The sequence below is a fragment of the Gavialis gangeticus genome, unplaced genomic scaffold (genome assembly GCF_001723915.1).
Source record: "Gavialis gangeticus isolate Ggan-Ray unplaced genomic scaffold, GavGan_comp1, whole genome shotgun sequence".
NCBI lineage: Eukaryota > Metazoa > Chordata > Crocodylia > Gavialidae > Gavialis > Gavialis gangeticus.
The window spans coordinates 55,082,168-55,101,416 of NW_017729029.1; the positions used below are offsets into that span (position 1 = coordinate 55,082,168).

The window sequence follows — 19,249 nt, forward strand, 5'->3', positions numbered from 1 at the left end:
GCAGTGTTTCAAAAATGTCCACCACAGCAATTCACTTTACCAGAGAATTTAGGTCCAGCTTGTCCCCAATGATCTAAAACCTCCAGTATTGCAGCTGTCCCAAGCATACACACCAGGTATTTTTTTCCAGAATAAACTGAGAAGTCAAATTCTTATTTTGTTTCTTTCTTCTTTATTTGCAACAAGTTCAGTTTCTCTGTATCTTCATCACCTCCTTTTTCTAACTTTGACCACTCTAAAAAAAACAAAAAAAACAACATTGTTAACCTGTTTCTACATCCAGTTGAGTCCTATTGAGACAGTCCCTTTGTGGAAAAATATATACATCATACCTCAACATGCTTTCCAGTGTATGTATCAATGCAGTTACAACTGATATTTTGTGTGTGGGCTTCAAGGGGAGCGGGCGGCTACATGTATCCTCCATTATACAGACAATATTCAAAAGGAGTTGAAAGGAGTTTTTTGGAAAGCAGAATTGGTGAGAATCCTCCTGTGTTGGGAAGTAGAAAACAGGAGCTAAGACAAGCCACACCCCCAAATGAATTGAAGGACTAATCTTATACACTCCATAGTTTAGTAGAGTCTGGTATGCTGATAAACCAGACACTTCAAATACATTTGAAAGGGGAAATGGGAACATGTGATGCAAGCAAAGTCTAATGGTGTGGGTTGTTTTTAAAAACTTCAGCCTTCTACATCAGAGGCGTGCCCCAGTTTGTGCAACCATATCTACGTAGTTGTACCTGTGCAGGTTCAATATAGACACGCCCTGGATCTCAAACAGAATGACTCAAGAGGAGGGAGGACTTCCAAGAAGAGCACATACTTTGCTTAATTCTTCCAGGGCACACGGCTAGAAAAACTAAGCAGGATATGTCTTTTTAAACTGAATTTTCTCTTGCTCTATTTTCTATATCTCTTTTTAACAAGCCTGCTTATTTTGATGTGAGATACCTTGAAGGAAAGAAAATCTTCTGACCTTTTGTAAAAGATATTTCAGAGGAAATAGGAGCCTACTGAGTTGCTGTTGGACTGCAGTCACAGCTAGAATCTGCATGGAAATGACAAGAGAGGGTGGACCTTAAGGAGCAGCAGAAGCACGGGACCAAAGGTTACATACACTCTTCCAAGTGCTCGGGAGTCTGTGGTTTATGTAACTAAAAGCAGGTGTGTTATCTCCCCCTTCCCCATATGAGCCAGGTGTAATAGAGCTGATGCACTGAGGACTTCATAGCCGTGGGTGGTGTCAGTTACCGACCTGGGACTGAAATTTCAAACGACCAAGGGAGCCGGAGGACTCATAATGGCCATCGGTATTTGAAAATATCTACAAACAATCTTACATTTTATGCTTAAATGAATAAGCAATGAAGCAGAAGAAGTGCAGCCCTTCCCGTTTCCTGATTTTTATTACTATTTTATTTAAAGTTGTGGAGACTGTTCCAGCGAATGCCTATGTGAATCTGTTCTACTTCAACCCTACGAACAACAGCACTGTGACTGACGAATGTGAATGTGGCCTGTATGGATTAAACTCTCCTCTGACTAGTGCTCAGGGACTGGTGGGCATTCCTAAATCTGCTAATCTTCAAGCCTGCGATTACAACACAGAGTTCACCGTCACAGAAACACCGTGGATAGCACTGATCGAAAGAGGCAATTGCACTTTTGCAGAAAAGATCAAATTGGCAACCAGAAGGGGTGCTGAAGCTGCTGTGATCTACAATGCCCCAAACCGCGGCAGTTACACCGTCCCCATGTCACACGTTGGTGAGTACTCCAGCAATCAACTTGGGGAGCCTGGTTAACTTCTATGTTAAGATGTCATTTTAGACAGCCAGAGATGATAATACTGAAGTTACTGATGTGTTGATCTGCTGTTCTTGTGTTCCTTAGTTGTTACTTCTAGCAAAAAAAAAAAAATACTAGACATAAGGAAACTATTGCACGCATTGCATACTCACTTCCTAATTTCTTAGTATTAGCCTTAAGAGAATACTTCTGGCCAAACCAGAGCATCTTTTTTTTTTCTTATTGCCTTTACTAGTGTGTTTAGCACTGTACAGTATAGACTCATAGCATTAAGAGGGACCTCAGGGTTCAACTAGTCCAACCCCTTGCACAGATACAGGGTTCACTAACCCATTCCATACAGATGTCCACCCAGCCTCTTCTTGAAAACCTCCAGTGATGGAGAGTCCGCAGCTTCCCTGAACAGTCCATTCCCATGTCTTATGTTTGTACAGTTAGGATTTTTTTCCTTAAGATTTAATTTAAATCTGCTTTGTTGTAGTTTAAGCTTATTGTCTGTTGTCTTACATTCTGTGGCAGGGGAGAACAACTTATCTCCATCTTCTTTATAGCAGCCTTTCAGAGACTTGAAAGCCACTGTCATGCCCCACTTCCTCCATAATATCTAAACAACTACTGCCTTCAACCAGTATGGCTTGCATTCCAACTCCATCTCCTCCTTCATTGCCCTAGATCCACTCCAGTTTCCCTATATCCATCTTAAAATATGGTGTCTAAAACTGCAGCTGAGCCCTGATGAGGGCCGAATGAAGTGGTATGTTATCTCCATTATCTTGAGTACAGTGCTTCTCTTAATGAAACCCAAAATTGCACTTGCTTTTCTTTCAACAGCATCATATGGCTGGCTCTTGGCAAGTATGTGGCCTACAGTCACCACTGCCCCCCCAAATCCTTTTCAGCAGTGCTGTTGCAAAGAGTTACCCCCCTCCCCATTCTGTAATTTAGCTTTGGTTTTTACTTCCCTAGCTGTAGCACCTTACATTTGTCTTTGTTGACTTTTTCATTTTTGTTGTCCATAACCCTGTTCTCAAAATTATCAAGATCCTTTAGAATTTTAATTCTATCCTCCACAACAGTTGTATACCCTGCCATCTTGCAAATTTGATTTGAGCCATTTAAAAATGTTTAAGCAACCCCAGACTTGCTAGAAACTGACTTGAGACTTCCTGACGGAATGACATTGACCCATTAATAGATACTCTTTGCTCATGGTTATTCAGCCAATTACAGATGTACATAATTATCATTAGGTAATTGTAACAGCCATTAGGTGGATCTATAAATGTCTGATTAATCATAAGGAAAGTGTACTGAGAGAAAAGTGTGGTTCTGCTTTGGAGGTCTTTACACGCTTTGTATTTAGTTATGATGAATGGAAGGAGAGAAATGATCCCATGAGTTTTATCAACTTAGTTATGTTATGTGCCATTTGGATAGGATTCTTTTTTTAATAGCTGCCTTTGTGAGCTATGGCTGATGTTCAGCTTCTCTGAGGTTCTTTGGTCCATGTTATGCAGGAGGTGAAAACAGATGATCATATTGCTCCCTTTTAGCCTCAATCTATGCATGAATCTATTTTTAGCGGAGATCTGTGAAGATACCATATTGCTAGGTCTTTATCCATGCACTTGTTCCTCTAAGCCCTACTGCCTAAAATATACAAGTTAGCACAGATGTTCATCAGTAAAGTATAGTTAAGATGCCTGTGAAAAGCAACCTGTTTTTAAGCTACATTCACTTTGTTTGCACTATGCTGGAAATTTTTCAGTTCAGATTGTACCATTCGCTTTTATTAATATACACAAATTATAAAATATTTTATAAAGAGATGGTCCACAGCCTCTAAGAATGCATCCCTAAAGTCTGGTGGTTTCATTCTCAGTATTGATTACAACCACTGTAGGGAGAGAATCCACCTTCGGAGTTTGCATCTGACCTGTCAGTCAGAGGAGAGGCTGGGGAAACTGGGCTTATTTAGTGTGGAAAAGACGGGGATTTAATAGCAGCCTTCAAATACCTGCAGGCTGGTTACAAAGACGCTGGAGCTGGAGCTGGACTGTTCTCTCTGGCGGCAGCTCAAGTTGCAGCAAGGGAAGCCTAAGTTAGATCTTAGAAAAAACTCTCTCACTAGGAGGGTAGAAAAGCACTGCAGCAGGTTACCCAGAGAGGTGGTGGTATCTCCATCCTCAGAAGTTTTTAAGACCCAGCTTGACAAAGCTTTGGCTGGGGTGATCTAGTTCAGGATGGTCCTGCTTTGAGCAGTGGGTTGACTAGATGACCTCCTGCAGTCCCTTCCAACCCTAATTTTCTATGATCCTTGAAGAGAAGCCTCCAGACCTGTGGTTTGATTCAATATAAATGCATTTATCAATATTGTGCTGGGTGCTTCACATATGCCATGCTACATGGAAACAGCTCAGAGGAACTTCCATTCTAAACATGGATTGTGTAATACTGAAGGGGATGAATCATGTATGTGATTGGAAGCAAATGACATGGAGAACCCATGGACTGATGTTTATCATATCTACACCTTTCTCTGAGTCTTCTGGTATTCTGGTCAGCAGTGTTTACTAATGAAGTTTCAAATGCCTCTCTCACAAAATGTGTGAAAATAGGGTCAGTTAACTAGGCAGATAGGCAGACAAGATTCTTTGGGTAAGATTTTACTTTACATATGGACGGAAAGCAGTTTGTCTAAACAATTTGGAATAACCGGCTGGCGTTAGTACAAAGGTCCTAATGTGACTTTGTTTTTTTGTACATAGGAGAGTGTTGGCTCATGTACATATGAGGAAAAAAGAAGTATACTGGGTGAGGGTTTTCACTGAATTTCTCATGGAACAAGTGAGACACCAAGTGGCTAATGGGGTTAATTCATCTAAAATAAGACTCAGAACTAGATTTACCCACTTTACTTAAAAGCACGCTTTTTGAGTGAAATTCCAATTTGGGTCAATGGGGGGGTCATGTGAACCATTTCTAAGATGAGGTTCTAATTTTAGATACAGTAACTTATAAGGATGTCAAAACACCAGCGTTCGAAATTTGAGCAAGAAAGGAGCTAGAATAGGATGAGGTTTGAAGCAGATCCTAGTTTCACTAACATATTTCTGGCACTAAAACAAGAGCAGGATGTTTTGGAAGTGTCAGGAAGTAGCCAACTTCTATGTGAATAACAGATTCCATGAGAGATTTCTCTTCCCCACCGCCACACATGCAACCACACTTTAAGGTCTATTGCAATGACTTTTCCTAAGGATTTTTCTTTAAGCCATTCCCTTCAAATGGTATCTTAAAACCAGATATATTTACTGGTAGTGCTGGAAGATAACAAAATCAAGTTTATTTTCAAATGTGGTCACAGAAAAGTTAAGTACTAGGAGAAGATGAGCTCCTAATATCATCCGAATGTCCAAGATGCTTTTCCTTCTGGGTATGTTATAATGTGCTCTTTTTCCTCAGTGCTGGAATTTGTTTAAACCAGTGGTTCTCAACGTGTTTGGACTCATGGCAGCCCCCATTGGACTTGACCCCTTCATAACTTTTGTGAACTGAGTGGCACTTAATTTCCAAAGCTAACATATATTGCAGTGCTTACCTCCTTACAGAGAGGCTGGGCAGTGGGAGAAGGGGCTTGGCCAGGCAGAGAAAGGCCTGAGTCTGCATTTATCATCTTATATCCTCAAACTTCACTTTTCCTCACACCTCACATCGCTCTTCAAAGGATCTTGAGGCACCCTGGTTGAGAATTGCTGGTGCAGCTATAATATTAACATTAACCGTAGCTGTTGGTGCTTGTCACCATTCGAAAAACCAGTCTTTCATTTTTTTTATGGGTTCCTTAGTATGGATTTAGGAACCTAGGTTTGAAAATGTTTGCCTGTGAATGAGTGGTAATAAGTGCACTTCATGCTGAAGCTTTGTGGAGGTTTTCTATATTTACCCACAAGTGAAGGTATTTGTTTTTAGGAGTACAAATGTTCTTTTTTTCCCCTATATCTGCACACATCGAGGTTGGCATAGTTGAGATTTTGAGAGCTAGGGGGTCTATAAATGCATGTTTGAAACCTTGGACAATCTGACTTCTTCAGGCTCTTCAAAAATCCCAGTGTGGTGGGTGCTAAAGAGAATGTAAGCACATACTGAATTTGCCTAAAGGTGGTTGATGCAAAAGACTGGCCTTACAGGCAAAAGAGAGAAGGCTTGGCCATTGCTTAGGTATGCTACAGGGATTTTTAAGCAACATGACTGGGAGCCCAGCAGGATTTAAATAGCTTGCTGTAGGAAAGCATGTCATTGTAATTCAGAGGAAAATGTGTTTGCAAACTCTTAGCACTGCTCCAAAACAGCTCCATGAGATGTAGCCTACCTAAACAGATCTTCTTGGACAACACTGTTCCTGTATTATGATCATAGGCCAGCAGAGGGGGCTGAGCTCTCATGGTAATTCTCTTTTCATTATTTTTGCACATCTTTTCATTTTCAAAATGAAATAGGAGGCTGGAAGGCATGAGTTTGTAGAGCAGACTAAATGAGACTAGAGCTTGCCTTACAAAGCCATTCAAAAATAATGGCTAAGCTGTAGTATTAGCTGTGCTCTGAAATGTTTTCCCATGGTAAATGCATTGAGCCTCAATCAATGAAAGGTAAATCTTTTAGTGGTTAATGCTTTTATTATTCATAAAGCAAATTAGGTTTGGCAGTGTCATACATTTGGCAGCGTTGCATTTCTGTCAGTCCACACAGGACACCTAATCTACAGTTGTGTTTGAAGAAGCTGGTGTTGCTTCTCTCGCCCTCTCAACTTGGTTTCAGGGCACTCTGTGGTCTCAAAGTCTAACTTTTGTTATCTCAGAAATACTTTTGAGAGAGGCCCTTATTTGGCTTTTGATGCAATATCTGCTATGAGTTTGTGAACTAAATGCCTGCCACTGGCACTATGAGTTTGTGAACTAAATACCTGCCACTGGCACTTGGTTTTATCTGTTTTGTTTTGGAAGCTGGTGTAAAACACTCCAGAGTCGCTGCTATTTTTGTGCAATATTGTTTATCAGATATTCAGTATATTTTGTGTCTTGCAACATATTTTCAACAAGCTCTATTGGTTTTCTGAACTTTCACCCTGGTAATAGGTAACTTTTGTGGTCTGTTCTTGAAAAACTGCAATTTGAACCCAGGTACAGGAACACCTGACTCTCCTGGAGTATACAGTATGCATTCAGTGGATCTGCATCTTCATTAAGTCTGTGGCTAGCTTTACAAACACTGAGCCAAACATCCTTCCTAATGTCAACAGTCATAGCAGGGATTCATTTGTTCCCCTTCTCTCAGTGAAAACAGCTGAACCTTGCAAGGAAAGAAAGGAGTCTCAGCATACAACCCATTTGAGAGTTGGTATGGCCATGTGGGAAAGCAGCCAGCCAAGCGGAACCTGTGAGTGTGAGAGCTCCTTCCCAGATGCTCCAGAAGACCAGGCAGCCTTCTCATCTTACCCGGACTATCTGCCTCTCCACTGGCGGTCCAGAAAATGACTGGAGCCTAGGACCCAACCTACCTCTTTCCCAAGGCACAGCAAGAAGAGCAAGCTAGGTTCAGATCTGGCATTTACAAGTTTATTGATCCAACAGAAGAACGATGTTGAACTTAAACTTCCCAAATCCTACTCCTTGTCACAATGGCATTTATCATTACGTCTTTAGTTTCCTAAAGCAGCAACTACACTGTGATATCATGATTTTGAATGAACACCGTTAGTTTAGGTAGAGCTGGCCTTTGGGGTGGGCAGCGTGGGTGACACACGCATGCACACATGCGCCCTGCCCTGTGTTTTGTGCTGGGCAGGAGCCATCAAGGGATTTCAGTGGCAACTAATCCTGGGATCTGGGCAGTAGGGCCCACCACCCCCACCCATACAGAGCTGATTGAAGCCAGCCAGCCAAGGCAGTGGGATAAAAAGACTCCTGGGCAGCGACAGCAATGATGGACACTGCCAGGCAGTATGATGGATCAGAGAGCATCAAGGGCTGGGCCAAGGCCAAGGTGATGGTGCCCAGTGAGAAGGAGGCGTGGCTGGGCAGCCCTGGTTTGTGCACCAAGGGCTTTGCCATCACTGAGCTGCAGCCCCTCCCCGGCCACTGCCACTATTGCTGAGGGTGCGGGCAGCACCCTGCTGCTGGGGCTGGGGTTCCTGTGCAGGCAGCCCTCCTGCTGCCCAACCTCCAGACCTTCCTGCCACTCCGGGCCAAGCCCCTGCCACCCCCCTCAGCCCCACCTCCCAGCACCAGGCCAACATCAAAATACAGGCACAAAGGAGGTTTCCATTAAGGGTGGAATTACAAGCATGAGCTGTTACGCACCCAAAGAAGAGAAAACTAATATGCATATATTGAGCTATCATCTATGTTCAAGGTTATCTTACCCACCTGACAGGACTAAGTGAGGGAAGAACCAGCTCTGCAGAGCTCAGCTTCACAACGTCCGAAAAGATTGCAGAGGAAAAGGGTTTGTTGTTTGAGGGTATTACAATCCAGGGAGAGAAGAAGGAACTTTTTAAAGAAAACCTTTGGCTGCCACTTTGTCTCCTCTCCCCTGCCCTTGAGGGAAATCTGGCTCTAGACCCAACTTTGCAGCTTGGGTCTGTCACTGTGAAATAACAGGCCCCAGTAAATGACAGGAAGAAAGGGTGCAATGAAACAAATCATTTAGTCTGAAACTGGTCTTTGATTTAGACAGCTCCACCGCGCTATCAAAGAGAGCGATTGCTGTTCAGGCCTGGCTGCCAGCCACAGCCAGCTGACAACATCCTTTGTTTGGACCAGGATGCCATCGATAAACATTTCAGCTCCGCTGCCTTTCTCCATTGGCAGCAGCCTGAGCACAGTTCCAGAACACGATCGCTTGCCATTGGAAACAGTCACAGCTCCTTGCCAGGGTGGCATGTAGAATATTTGGGTATGTTTTTAACTGCACTTGACAGCTCTTTTATGTAAGAGTAAAAGTAATAAATTACTTTTCAGTAATTTATTAAGTCAGTGCATATGAAGGCTGCAAATGTACATCCACAATGGAAAACATCCCTTCCATGTTTCTCCAAGTCTTCCTCCCTCCTCGTAATTTTTTAGCCCACCTCTTGCTCCTTCCTTACCTCCTGCTTCCATGGTAAATCCTGGGACAACGCATGCAACATTCAGTGCATTCCCAAAGGGGAAAGGGTGAAATTCTTGCCTTTAGGAAGATGGCAGCAAAGCTCCTACTGACTTCAGTGGGGCCAGGATTTTGCTCTGTCATCCACCCACAGTAGGGAGCAGAAGGGAGTTAAACCTACATTTTTAAAACCCATGAACAGTCCTGTTTTCAGTTCCTAATCATTTATCCAAAAATCTTAACACCAGAGTTGGCGTTGAGCTCTCTCACCCCCCTCCACTGATGTCCACTGACATGCACTGAATGTAATCAGTGATTTGTCTCTTGCTGGTATTGACATCTGCAAGAGGGTTTCCTGTTGACTTCAGCGAAACCAGAATTTGGCCTTGGCTGTAGCTGAAACCTACAGCCTGCTAGCTTGTGCACTGAGGTGTACAGTAATTGAACCCAAAAGAGAGCACATTTTGTACTTGATTCGCTTTTTCCCCAAACACCATTCCTTCTGTTCCCCAAAAGTCTGCATGTGCAATATTTCCCGCTCTAGAGCACAATATCAGACTCCAGTCATCTGATGTTTCTTAGTTTCTGAGCTCACGTGGAAAAGCTAGATCCTCAGACCAGACAAAAGCTTGCACAATTTGCTCCTAAAGAGGGAAGTAAACCCTGCTGATTCACTTTCCATGAATGGAAACTCCACTGTCACTGAATAAAGACCCCAATGAATCAATGGGCCTGGACCTGATCCAATAAAGTGCAGAGCCAAAATGGATTGAGGGCACTTCTGGCCAGAAGTGGCCAACACTACAGAAGATAATGTAATTGTGTCTTATCCCTTCAGAGGAGTTCCAGTATCATTATTAAATGGGGTTTATATATTTGTCTTCCACCTCAAAGCTCCTTAGAATCGGTGTCTTGCTTGGCAGAACCTAAGCACTTACGTTTCTTTAAATTCAACAACATCTCCCCATGATGTTCATGCAGGTCCTCTTATTGATTGCTTCCTTTCAAACAAAGAGATGGAGAAGATAACGACTTGGGCTCACACCTTTTGTAGAAGGGAGAAAGCATGCTTGCAACTTCCTGGCAGCAGGAGACCGTACGTCAGGCTGACCAGAGCTTTCCAAACGCATTGTCTGAACGAATCGGCGGTTCTTCCAGTACAGTCAAAACAGAGAGGTACCCTGGCTTCCCTTGAGATCTTCTGCCAAAAATGTTTCTGAAAACAATGCAAGCTTTACTGGCAACAGGATCTCACCCCAAAACTCGCTGAAAGGAACCCAGGTAGGGGTCCAGCAACCGCATAAACTTGGAAATGCAGCCTGTCAGTTAATCATGTGGTGTCAGGTAAAGCAGATCAAGTAAGTGCACAGCTGAGGAGGCAAAGCTTTTGTTGACAAGAGACTGCAACTCCCTGTGAAATTCTTGCAAGGCCAACTTTAGACCAAATTCCGTCTGTATAGACAGGGGCAATCCTCAGGTTTTTTTGCTTGTAAATGAGGGCAGTGTTTGTCCCGGGATGTTTCTCTCCTGTGTTTATCAGCTTTGCTTATGGCTTTTGTTTTGGTCACTTTTACTGAAGTTTAGAGGGGTTTAGAACTGCCTTGAAGGTTGGGGTTTTATTTAGAATCTAGCAATGAAACCATCAAAAGGATCCATAATGAGGCTTGATAACAGCATAAGCAGGCTTGCACATGTCGACATAGCCAAATCCGTAAAATAAATATCAAAAAAGAATTCACTCAAATAGACTGCCCTGACATTAGAGCTGTTCTAATTTGGCAAGCACATTTTTCACATTGGAAAAAAAATAGGTGCTTAAATATTTACTTAAATAAGATAAAGCTTCAGGATGGTGGGGTGAAATTCTGGCCCAGCATAGTCAATGGCAAAATTCCTAGCACTTCACTATATTTAACTGCAAGTCATGCTTTGCAAAGGCCTCCCAATGACATAAAAGAAAAAAGGAAAAGGAAAGTTACAGAGACTCAATCTGTCACATAATGCATTTGATGAATTCAAACGAACTCCAGACTGGACCAGAAATCCTTCCATTCTTCACCAGCATAATGAAGTCCATGTCCAGGTTTGTAGGGTACATGGACTCCGAAAGCTCCTGGGAGTTGCTTTGCTGTGTCCTTTTCACTTCTGTAATCATCATCGTGGGATCCTGAGTGTATTTCTGACCTCTTCAAACTCGTGCAGCAGCAGCTCTCCTACTATGTAGGTACTAGTCATGTTCCCTTCACCATGTAAAATAATCACCAACACCCAAAAATGTAAAAGGAAAAAGCATTAGAATATCTTTGTGTAGATATGTCATCAACTGCTCTTATACGGTAAGCACTTATCCTCGTAGGATCATAGGACTAGAAGGGACCTCACAAGGTCATCTAGTGCAGCCCCCTGCTCAAGGCCGGATCATCCCTGACTAAAACCCCCCAGGCAAGTCTCTGTCTAACCTGCTCTTGAAAGTTTCCAAGGATGGAGATTCCACAACTTCTCTAGGTTGTTCTTTAGTGTTGTGAATTAATGGTAATTTAGCTTAAACTTATTGGCTAGATTTTTTCTAGGATGGAGTGGAGGACGCATTTTACTAATGTCTGTTAAGGCATCTTCTAGGAAAGAATTTAGTTGATGTAATAAGATTCTAGTAGGTGCCTAACATTAGACATGTATGTATTTTTTTAAATTAAATTGCATATTGTTTTAAAGATGAGCCCATCATAACTGCTCTAATTATGTCCTTCAGTACCTTAATTCCACTTGTCCTCTACACTCGAACTGCTACTGAAGCCACGGTGTGGGAGCTCAGAAGCACATGCAGGTAGATGTCTTGGAGGAGACAGTTAGGCCTATTTATGAATGATAAGAGGAGCGCTGAGTTAGGTCACTGCAGGGCAGAACTGTTGACTGTTTGAAGCAGTACTAATTTCTTCCAGTGTGTAAAGGGGTGGATCCAAAGCAGGTGCAGTGACACCATCTCCCCTCCTTTTCAGACTGCGCTGTGGGTGCAGCAGCTGGGGACTTCCTATTGAGTCCGCAAAGCAGCTAAGACTTGCCCCGCTCCCTTACTTTGTGTTCAGTGCCACATCCCCTTCCCTCATTCCCTCCCTGCCCCACCCACAGCTGCCACTGACCCTGCTGTGTCCAGCTCTCCTGGGCACAGGGGAAGCTCCACCACTGCTCCTGCCCTGCTCCAGCCACACACCACAGGGAGCTGGGCTTGGCCTGGGAAAGCAGCAGTGGTGGGCAGGTTTCCCCTCCCTGCCTGGTCCCCCCCATTCTTTCTACGGAGCCGGCTAAGGGAATGGGAACCCATCTGCCACTGCCCCCACTACTGCTGCTGTTCCTGGCTGAGCCTGGCTTCCTGTGCGTGCCGGCTGGAATGGCATAAGAGTGGCTCTGTTGTCCCCACCACCATTGGGACAACCGGAGATAGTGGCAGGGGGGGTGAGTGATAGGAAAAGGAGGGTGACATTGAGTATGGAGGAGAGGGAGTGCTCAGAGCAAGTGTAGGGCAGATGTTTACCTGATTCGGGGACTTTGTCTCCAGCTTCTGCTCCCATGACACGGTCTCCCTATCCCAGGGAACAGGGGTAGGGAGAGGGATTAGGAAGTGGGGGGTGCAACCACCCCTGCAAAACTGGCCGCTTCTCCTGCGGCCCCTCTTTACAAAATCCTGGATCTGCCAGTGAACACATATCATACAGAACTGAATATTATCAGTGAATATCATTTCCTCTTTTTCTGCACAAATGCAGTGTCTATTTGGTGGCTGAGTTCCCTAAACACTAGAAACACATGCTCTATTCATGTATATCTTTGAGGAAATTTTCTCTGAGCAGAGAAAATTGGCGCTAAACAAATGGAAATATTAGTGAAGTGTCTAGAATCATAACTAGAGGGAATTAGCTACAGCAGAGATTCCCACATTTTTTTCTTATTGCATAGCCCCTTCCAGATTTATCAGCTTCCTGCGTACCGGTGCCAGCATGCCAGTTGTTTTAACCCCTTAAATACCAATTATTATTATAATGAAAATTAAATCTGTCATTACACAATGCCATGTACCCCACCACAGAGCTGTCTTGCATGCCCCCAGGGGTACACGTACCACAGTTTGGGAACCCATGAGCTACAGGACATCCACTGGACAATTCAAGTGCCAGCACTGGGTCTCGGTCCTAAACTAACCGGTAAGAGGGTGAAGTTTACTCTCCATCCACTCAGTTTATCTGGATTAAGTGTTTCGTGGTCATTTTTCAACAGCAAGGAGCCAGGCTAACATCACAGACTTGTTTTGCAAAAGTTGCCAATGAGCAATGACTGAGTTTGTTAGCAAGCTGAGCTGGTGAAAGAGTCCATATTCCAATAGCAGTCCCTGGAGTCATCCAACTCCCATTAAAAATTCACTTCCAACTTTCTTTATTTCACAGGAGCTTTGTTCATGCACAAAAATAACTGATACAAAAACTGATACAAACCACATTATTAAAAGGTAGATGTCATCACCAGCCATCTCTAGTCATACAATTGCTTTGTTAGAGTTATCTTTAAAACATCTATAAACGTTATTTTTAGAAGAATTGATCTTAAGCCAACACCTCAGATCAAAATCCCCAGCACTGTGGAGCATTTCTCTTATAGATACAGAAACAAGGTTCACACCTGGCTTTATCTTTGTGGGAAGCCCACAGTTGAATATCCACAACACTTTGGAAGAGCTTGGAACTGTGTTTTTATAACTCATGTCCTGGAACAAGCTCCCTGATTTTCATGAGCAGACCCCTGCACCCACATGGAACCAACTGCCAGAGCAGGGACCAGCCGCCTGCGTATTTTCAGAATGAATATGGGGTTTTTCCCCTAAATTTTAATTTTGCATGACACGCTCTGCTTCAATTGTGCAATGAGGAATAAGACATTGGTTTAGTTTAAGATGAAAGGATTTGCTTAGTGAGCTTTTAATATGACTTGATCTTTAGCAAAATGCTTCAGCTCTTTCGAAGCACAATGGGACTTCATTCCTTGCTTTACTTCCTGCCATTTCAGTAACAAAATGTTTCTAATCTCACCGTGGGTCTCAGCCAAAAATGCTCAGCCAACTATTCCAGTCGGGGGCAGCTATTTTGGGCAGCTGTTCTGGTTTGGGGCATAACCACTGAACAATGTTGCCAACATTCATATATACACAAAAGGGGGTACTATTGCTCACAATATTCATGCATTCGGCAGAAGACTCTGTGTCAGCCTAAAAAGAAATCATGTTTCTGAGTCATGTTTTCTGTTTTCTAGTTGCAGGGTTCTCCTGATCATGCCCTGCCTACTATCCTTACATTATAATAGTCTAAAAGTCTGGAAATGGCTGTATTTTTTTCCCTTAATTACATCTGAATTACAAGCTGCTAAATACTTTACCAGGAGATCCATCTATACTGCTCTGAGGTTTTAAGGGGCTGTTTTGCAAATAGTCTGTACTTTTCTATATGCACAGAAAGAAGTTTCATTGGATGAAATGTACTGAAGTCAGTGCCATACTACTGACTGTTGTATGGCCAGGATTTCATGGTTTGGCTTCACCAAGACAATTCATGTGCTTAATATTAAAAATATGCATAAGTGCTTAAAAGCTTGGGCTTTTTTCCAGTAAAATACAATTGTGATTTGCTGTCAGAAATCACTGTATCTGCATTAGGGAAAATGTACGCAAGACATTTGCCTGAAAGGGGCTCCATAAACATACAAAAATCACTTCTGGCTGTACCAGCTTAGCTGCAGTAACTTCCATTAATATTATGATCACAATTAAATGGAAGAACTTGGATAAAGAAAAAAGGAAATGATCCCTGTCTCTCCCAGTGTGTTCATGCAGTGCTGTGGAGGTTTCACTGTTTCTCCTGCTGTTACAGAGATTGTAGAACCACTGTTAGGGGATGCAGATATAGCACCTGATGTGGCTTTTAACTATTTTTTAACAGCTTACATTTCAAGTGCATGGTGTCCCCTTGAGGAAAGTTCATAGTGTTTGTAGAAAGAGACATGTTTTTTCATGTCTTACTTCTGGAGCAACGGACCTCGTGGCATTGTAGTTCCAAGAAATGTGCAACAATTTTACACCTTGGGCTTGGTTCCTAGATGGAAATGAATAGCTTTGCCTTGCCCATTGTTGGAGGGGGAGCTGCTGTCTGGTGTGGCAGAGCAGGGGGGGTGAAAAACAGGATGAGAAGGCAAGGTCCCATCCCACCCATACACAGCATCCACTACTGATTTTTGTATGGCCAGGATTTCATGGGTTGGCTTCACAGAGATTATTCATGTACTTAATATTGTGCTTATACCCTACTTAGTCTTATGCCCTGCTTGCCTACCCATTGCTACGCTACTCTGAAAAAGCATTTGCAGGCCTGGGACCACCACTGTTCTGTTGGCAGGGTTATGAGTTACTGCTACGTGTCTGAGGGAGGTGATAGTAGAAGGCAGTATCTCAGATTGCTACCCCATGGGTGCATCTACACATTCATTAATACACCATAATTACGGCACATTTAGTACCTGTAATAACAGGTACTAACTTAATGCGCTGTAATCAGCACTACTGCGCATTAGTGCAAAAGAATGCTTTTTTTATGACGCTTAATGCTTATTGGAGTAATCTACTGCACATTAGCATGATTTTTGCCAGCTGCGCTAATGCACCACAGAATTAGTCCAGTGTGCATTAAGCATCTCGTGTGGATGTGCCCCTTGATTCTCCAAGCTGCTTTATGCAGATGGACTCCTGTAGCGCACGGGGTTGCACAAGGCAGAACGCTTCCCACAAGACAAATTAGCTTGTAGGTTGTGGGCCGGACCTTGGAAATGGTTATTCATATGCAGTGAACACGTGCCAACAGCTCACTGCTGAGTGAATACAAGTGGTTTTACTTATGTGGGTAGTTTAACTGGGGCAGCTCAGCGGTAAAATGACCCATGCCCATCAGTGTTTAAAAGATTAAGGTTAGACAGTTACCCATCACCACTACCTTTTGCACAGGTGGTGTTCCAGTTTCTCATAAACTGGAAACATGAAAATGAGATCCAAACCAGATCTCTGTCCCCTCCCTGAAGGGTTTTCATGAAGCTGAAGAAGCAGGAAGCCATTCAAAAGCGTAAGAATTGGTTCAGTTTGTTTAACACAGGCTTTGGGCTGATCCTGAAACAAAAGCAGCTGATAACTAAACTCCCAGGGTTTAGCAGGAATGGGGTTATGGGGGCCTGATTTTCCACTGCCTCCTACATTGCACAATCGTTTGCACCTGTGCAAAAGGGTGGGGGGGCGGGGAGGGGAATACCTGTTTAACCTTTATCTTTTAACACTAATGAGCATGGGTAATTTTACACTGAGCTGTTCAATTAAACTACCCACAAAAGTAAAGCCATATTCACCTTTTGCTGAAGCAGGTCCTGAATGGGACCTTAAAAAAATGACTTGCTGTTCACAGATGGGAGCAGCTGCCCTAAGGCTGTGAACACAAGGCACATTTGTACCAGTGTGACCTGCCTCAGGTGTAAATGAGGAGCAGATACGCAGACAGTCAGGCACTGGTATCGGTTCTTCTACTCCGGGGGTAAGGTTACCCCTCAGATTAGAGCAGTGGATGGGTAGTGCACCCAAGTTTCATTCTAGAAACCAGCTGCAAACAAGTCATTACCAGCTTTCTTACCACCTACAGCGCAGACAGAAGTTACAAAACATGCTGTTTTGAAACGTCCTCATCTGACCCCTCATACAACGAGGGTTCAGATTTTTGCCCAACTGGCCATTTTTGAAGCAGTCTGCAGCCGTGCACTTGTGTTTGGTCACAACTATAGACTGCTTTCTGTGGCCCGACTGGGCAAAAACTATCACTTCTGTCTGTGCCCCTGATGGTCAAGTGCTCTAAAAACCTTTATTGCAGATGGGACCTCAGGGAAGCCAGTTCTGGCCCACGTCCCATAGGTCAGTGCTCAGAATCACTGTACATAAAACTGCAGTAACACCTTGTTAGGGAAGGAGCGGTCTGTCTTACAAGGAGTGCTTTGGAAAATTCCCCTGCTCCTCCAAAATACCAGGCAGCAGAGGCCAAGTCTGGTGTTCCTCAGAGCCAGAGGTAAATCAGCAGTTCTTCAACCTCAGGTGAGAAGAATGTGATAAAGAACCAAAAAGCAGGTATTGCATGTGCCATAGGCAATGTTTCTAAATTGCACTGCTATGTCTCAAAGGTCCATAGTTTCCTGCTCAAGAGAAACTGCAGCATAATCAAAAAGCAAACAGTCTCTTATTACTATATTAACATTAAGCTTATGACATACACACACAGTCGTTGTTTTTTCCCTTTGATACTAGACTGGCCAAATAAGCCCAGCTTTCCAAGGGTACACCATGTCCCAGCTCTGTCCTGGCATGGAAGCTATTTATTTTCCTCTAGGAACCAAGCCCAAGGTGTAAAATTGTTGCACATATTTCTTGGGGCTGCAATGCCACGAGGTCCATTGGTCCAAAAGTAAGACATACTGAAAGAACGCATCTCTTTTTACAAACCCTTAAGGGGACACCATCCACTTGAAATGTAAGCAGTTAAAAAACAGTTAAAAGCCACATCAAGTGTTACATCTGCATCCCCTAGCAGGAGAAATAGCGAAACCTCCAAAGCACTGCATGAACACACTGGGACGGGCAGGGAATATTTCCTTTTTTCTTTCTCCGAGCTCTTCTGTTTAATTGCAGTCATAATATTAGTGGAAGTAACTGCAGCTAGGGCAGTACAGCCAAATGTTTATGTTTATGGAGCCCCTTTCAGGCAAAAGTCTTGCATACATTTTCATGAATGCAGATACAGGGATTTCTGACAGCATATCAAAACTGTATTTAACTGGAAAAAAGCCCAAGCCTGTAAGCACTTGGGCATATTTTTTAATATTCAGCGGTTGAATAGTCTCCGTGAAGCCAAGCCATGAAAATCTGGCCAGATAAAAATCAGTAGTGGGTGCTGGCTATGGGTGGGTTGGGGCCTCGCCTTCTCCTTTTGTTTCTCCCCCTCTCCCTCTCCTACACCAGACAGCAGCTCCCCCTCCAAAAACGGGCAAGGCAGAGCCACAGCAATGGGGTTGGCAATGCCTAGGTGATGACAGCACCTGGGGCAGGGGGAGCAGTCAGCAGAAACAGGGTGCTGCAGAGGGGGGAAGTGTCAGAGGGGCAACTTCTCCCTTCACAGCAGGAGACCTCTGGCTCCTGCCCCACTGTCACTTTGCAGGGCTCGGAAGTGGCCAGTTATACCTCAACTTTTATATACTTTGAGCACATAAACCATCCTGTTCTCCTCAAGGGGACTATTTAGCGGCTTAAAGTTAAGCATGGACCCAATGATCTTGTGAGGTCCCTTCCAGCCCCTAACATCTGTGAGTCTATATACAGTATTCACATGTACAGAAAGAGGCCGTAGAGCGACGAAGCCAAAAAGAATCATGTTCCTACCGCAGAGAGCCATTAAATGCATATGCATTCACTTTGCAAGCTGCATATTAAAGAAATTAAGAGCCGTTAGCCAAACAGAAACAAATGGCATTTGACGGAGAAACAGTGTGTGGTTCAAGTGATGGTTGTGTTATCAAACACAAATAACCACAAGGACAATAGACAGCAACTGGACATTATTTACACGGTGGTTTATCAATAATAAGGCATAGCATAGAGGCTGTGTTTTGAGTTTAAAAAGTGCTCTGCAAATATTAGCGGCAGAGCAGCCTGGGTGTAAGCTGGTGGCTGGCAACAGCCTGCAACAGCACGGAGGGAGCTGGCGCCTGCACTGGAGCGCTGGGCACCGCGGCTGGGACAGGGGCACCCCACGGACAAAGAAACGTTGATAAGCGTTTCTCAGCCCTTTCTAGACTCAAGGCACCTTTTGATAGGCTCCAGGCATCTCTTCTACTTCTACTAGCTCTCCCTTGTCACTTTTTTTTTTGACCACAGAAAAATCACAGAGCAATTGTGTGGTAAAGGACTCAGGCGGGCCACGCCAGGGCAGGATGCTCTGAGTTCCCGGTTGAAATCTCTGGGTCTTTTTGGTGACTCACGTTTGTACAACAGGCGGCGAACCCGGCACCCGCAGTGTCTCAGAGAGGATCTCAAGGTGGTGGCACGCTTGAGAGTCGCTGGTGCACACGTGGCCACGTGTCTTTGCTGGGAGGGAAACAGGCTACTCCTGGGGGTGCCGATTACTCGGGGGGGAGGGGGGAGGAGGTGCCCCGATTGCACAGGGGGAGGACGGGG

General features: G+C 43.9%; 1 protein-coding gene across 1 annotated transcript in view; it reads left to right on the forward strand.

The window, feature by feature from the left end:
- The first annotated feature begins 874 nt into the window (after positions 1–874).
- RNF128 (ring finger protein 128, E3 ubiquitin protein ligase) overlaps positions 875–19,249 on the forward strand; it is a 78,270-nt gene continuing 59,895 nt past the window's right edge. Inside the window, exon 1 of the mRNA XM_019521630.1 lies at positions 875–1,773. Coding sequence (XP_019377175.1) covers positions 1,371–1,773 — 403 coding nt within the window. The 5' untranslated portion in view covers positions 875–1,370. The remainder of the gene's footprint in view (positions 1,774–19,249) is intronic.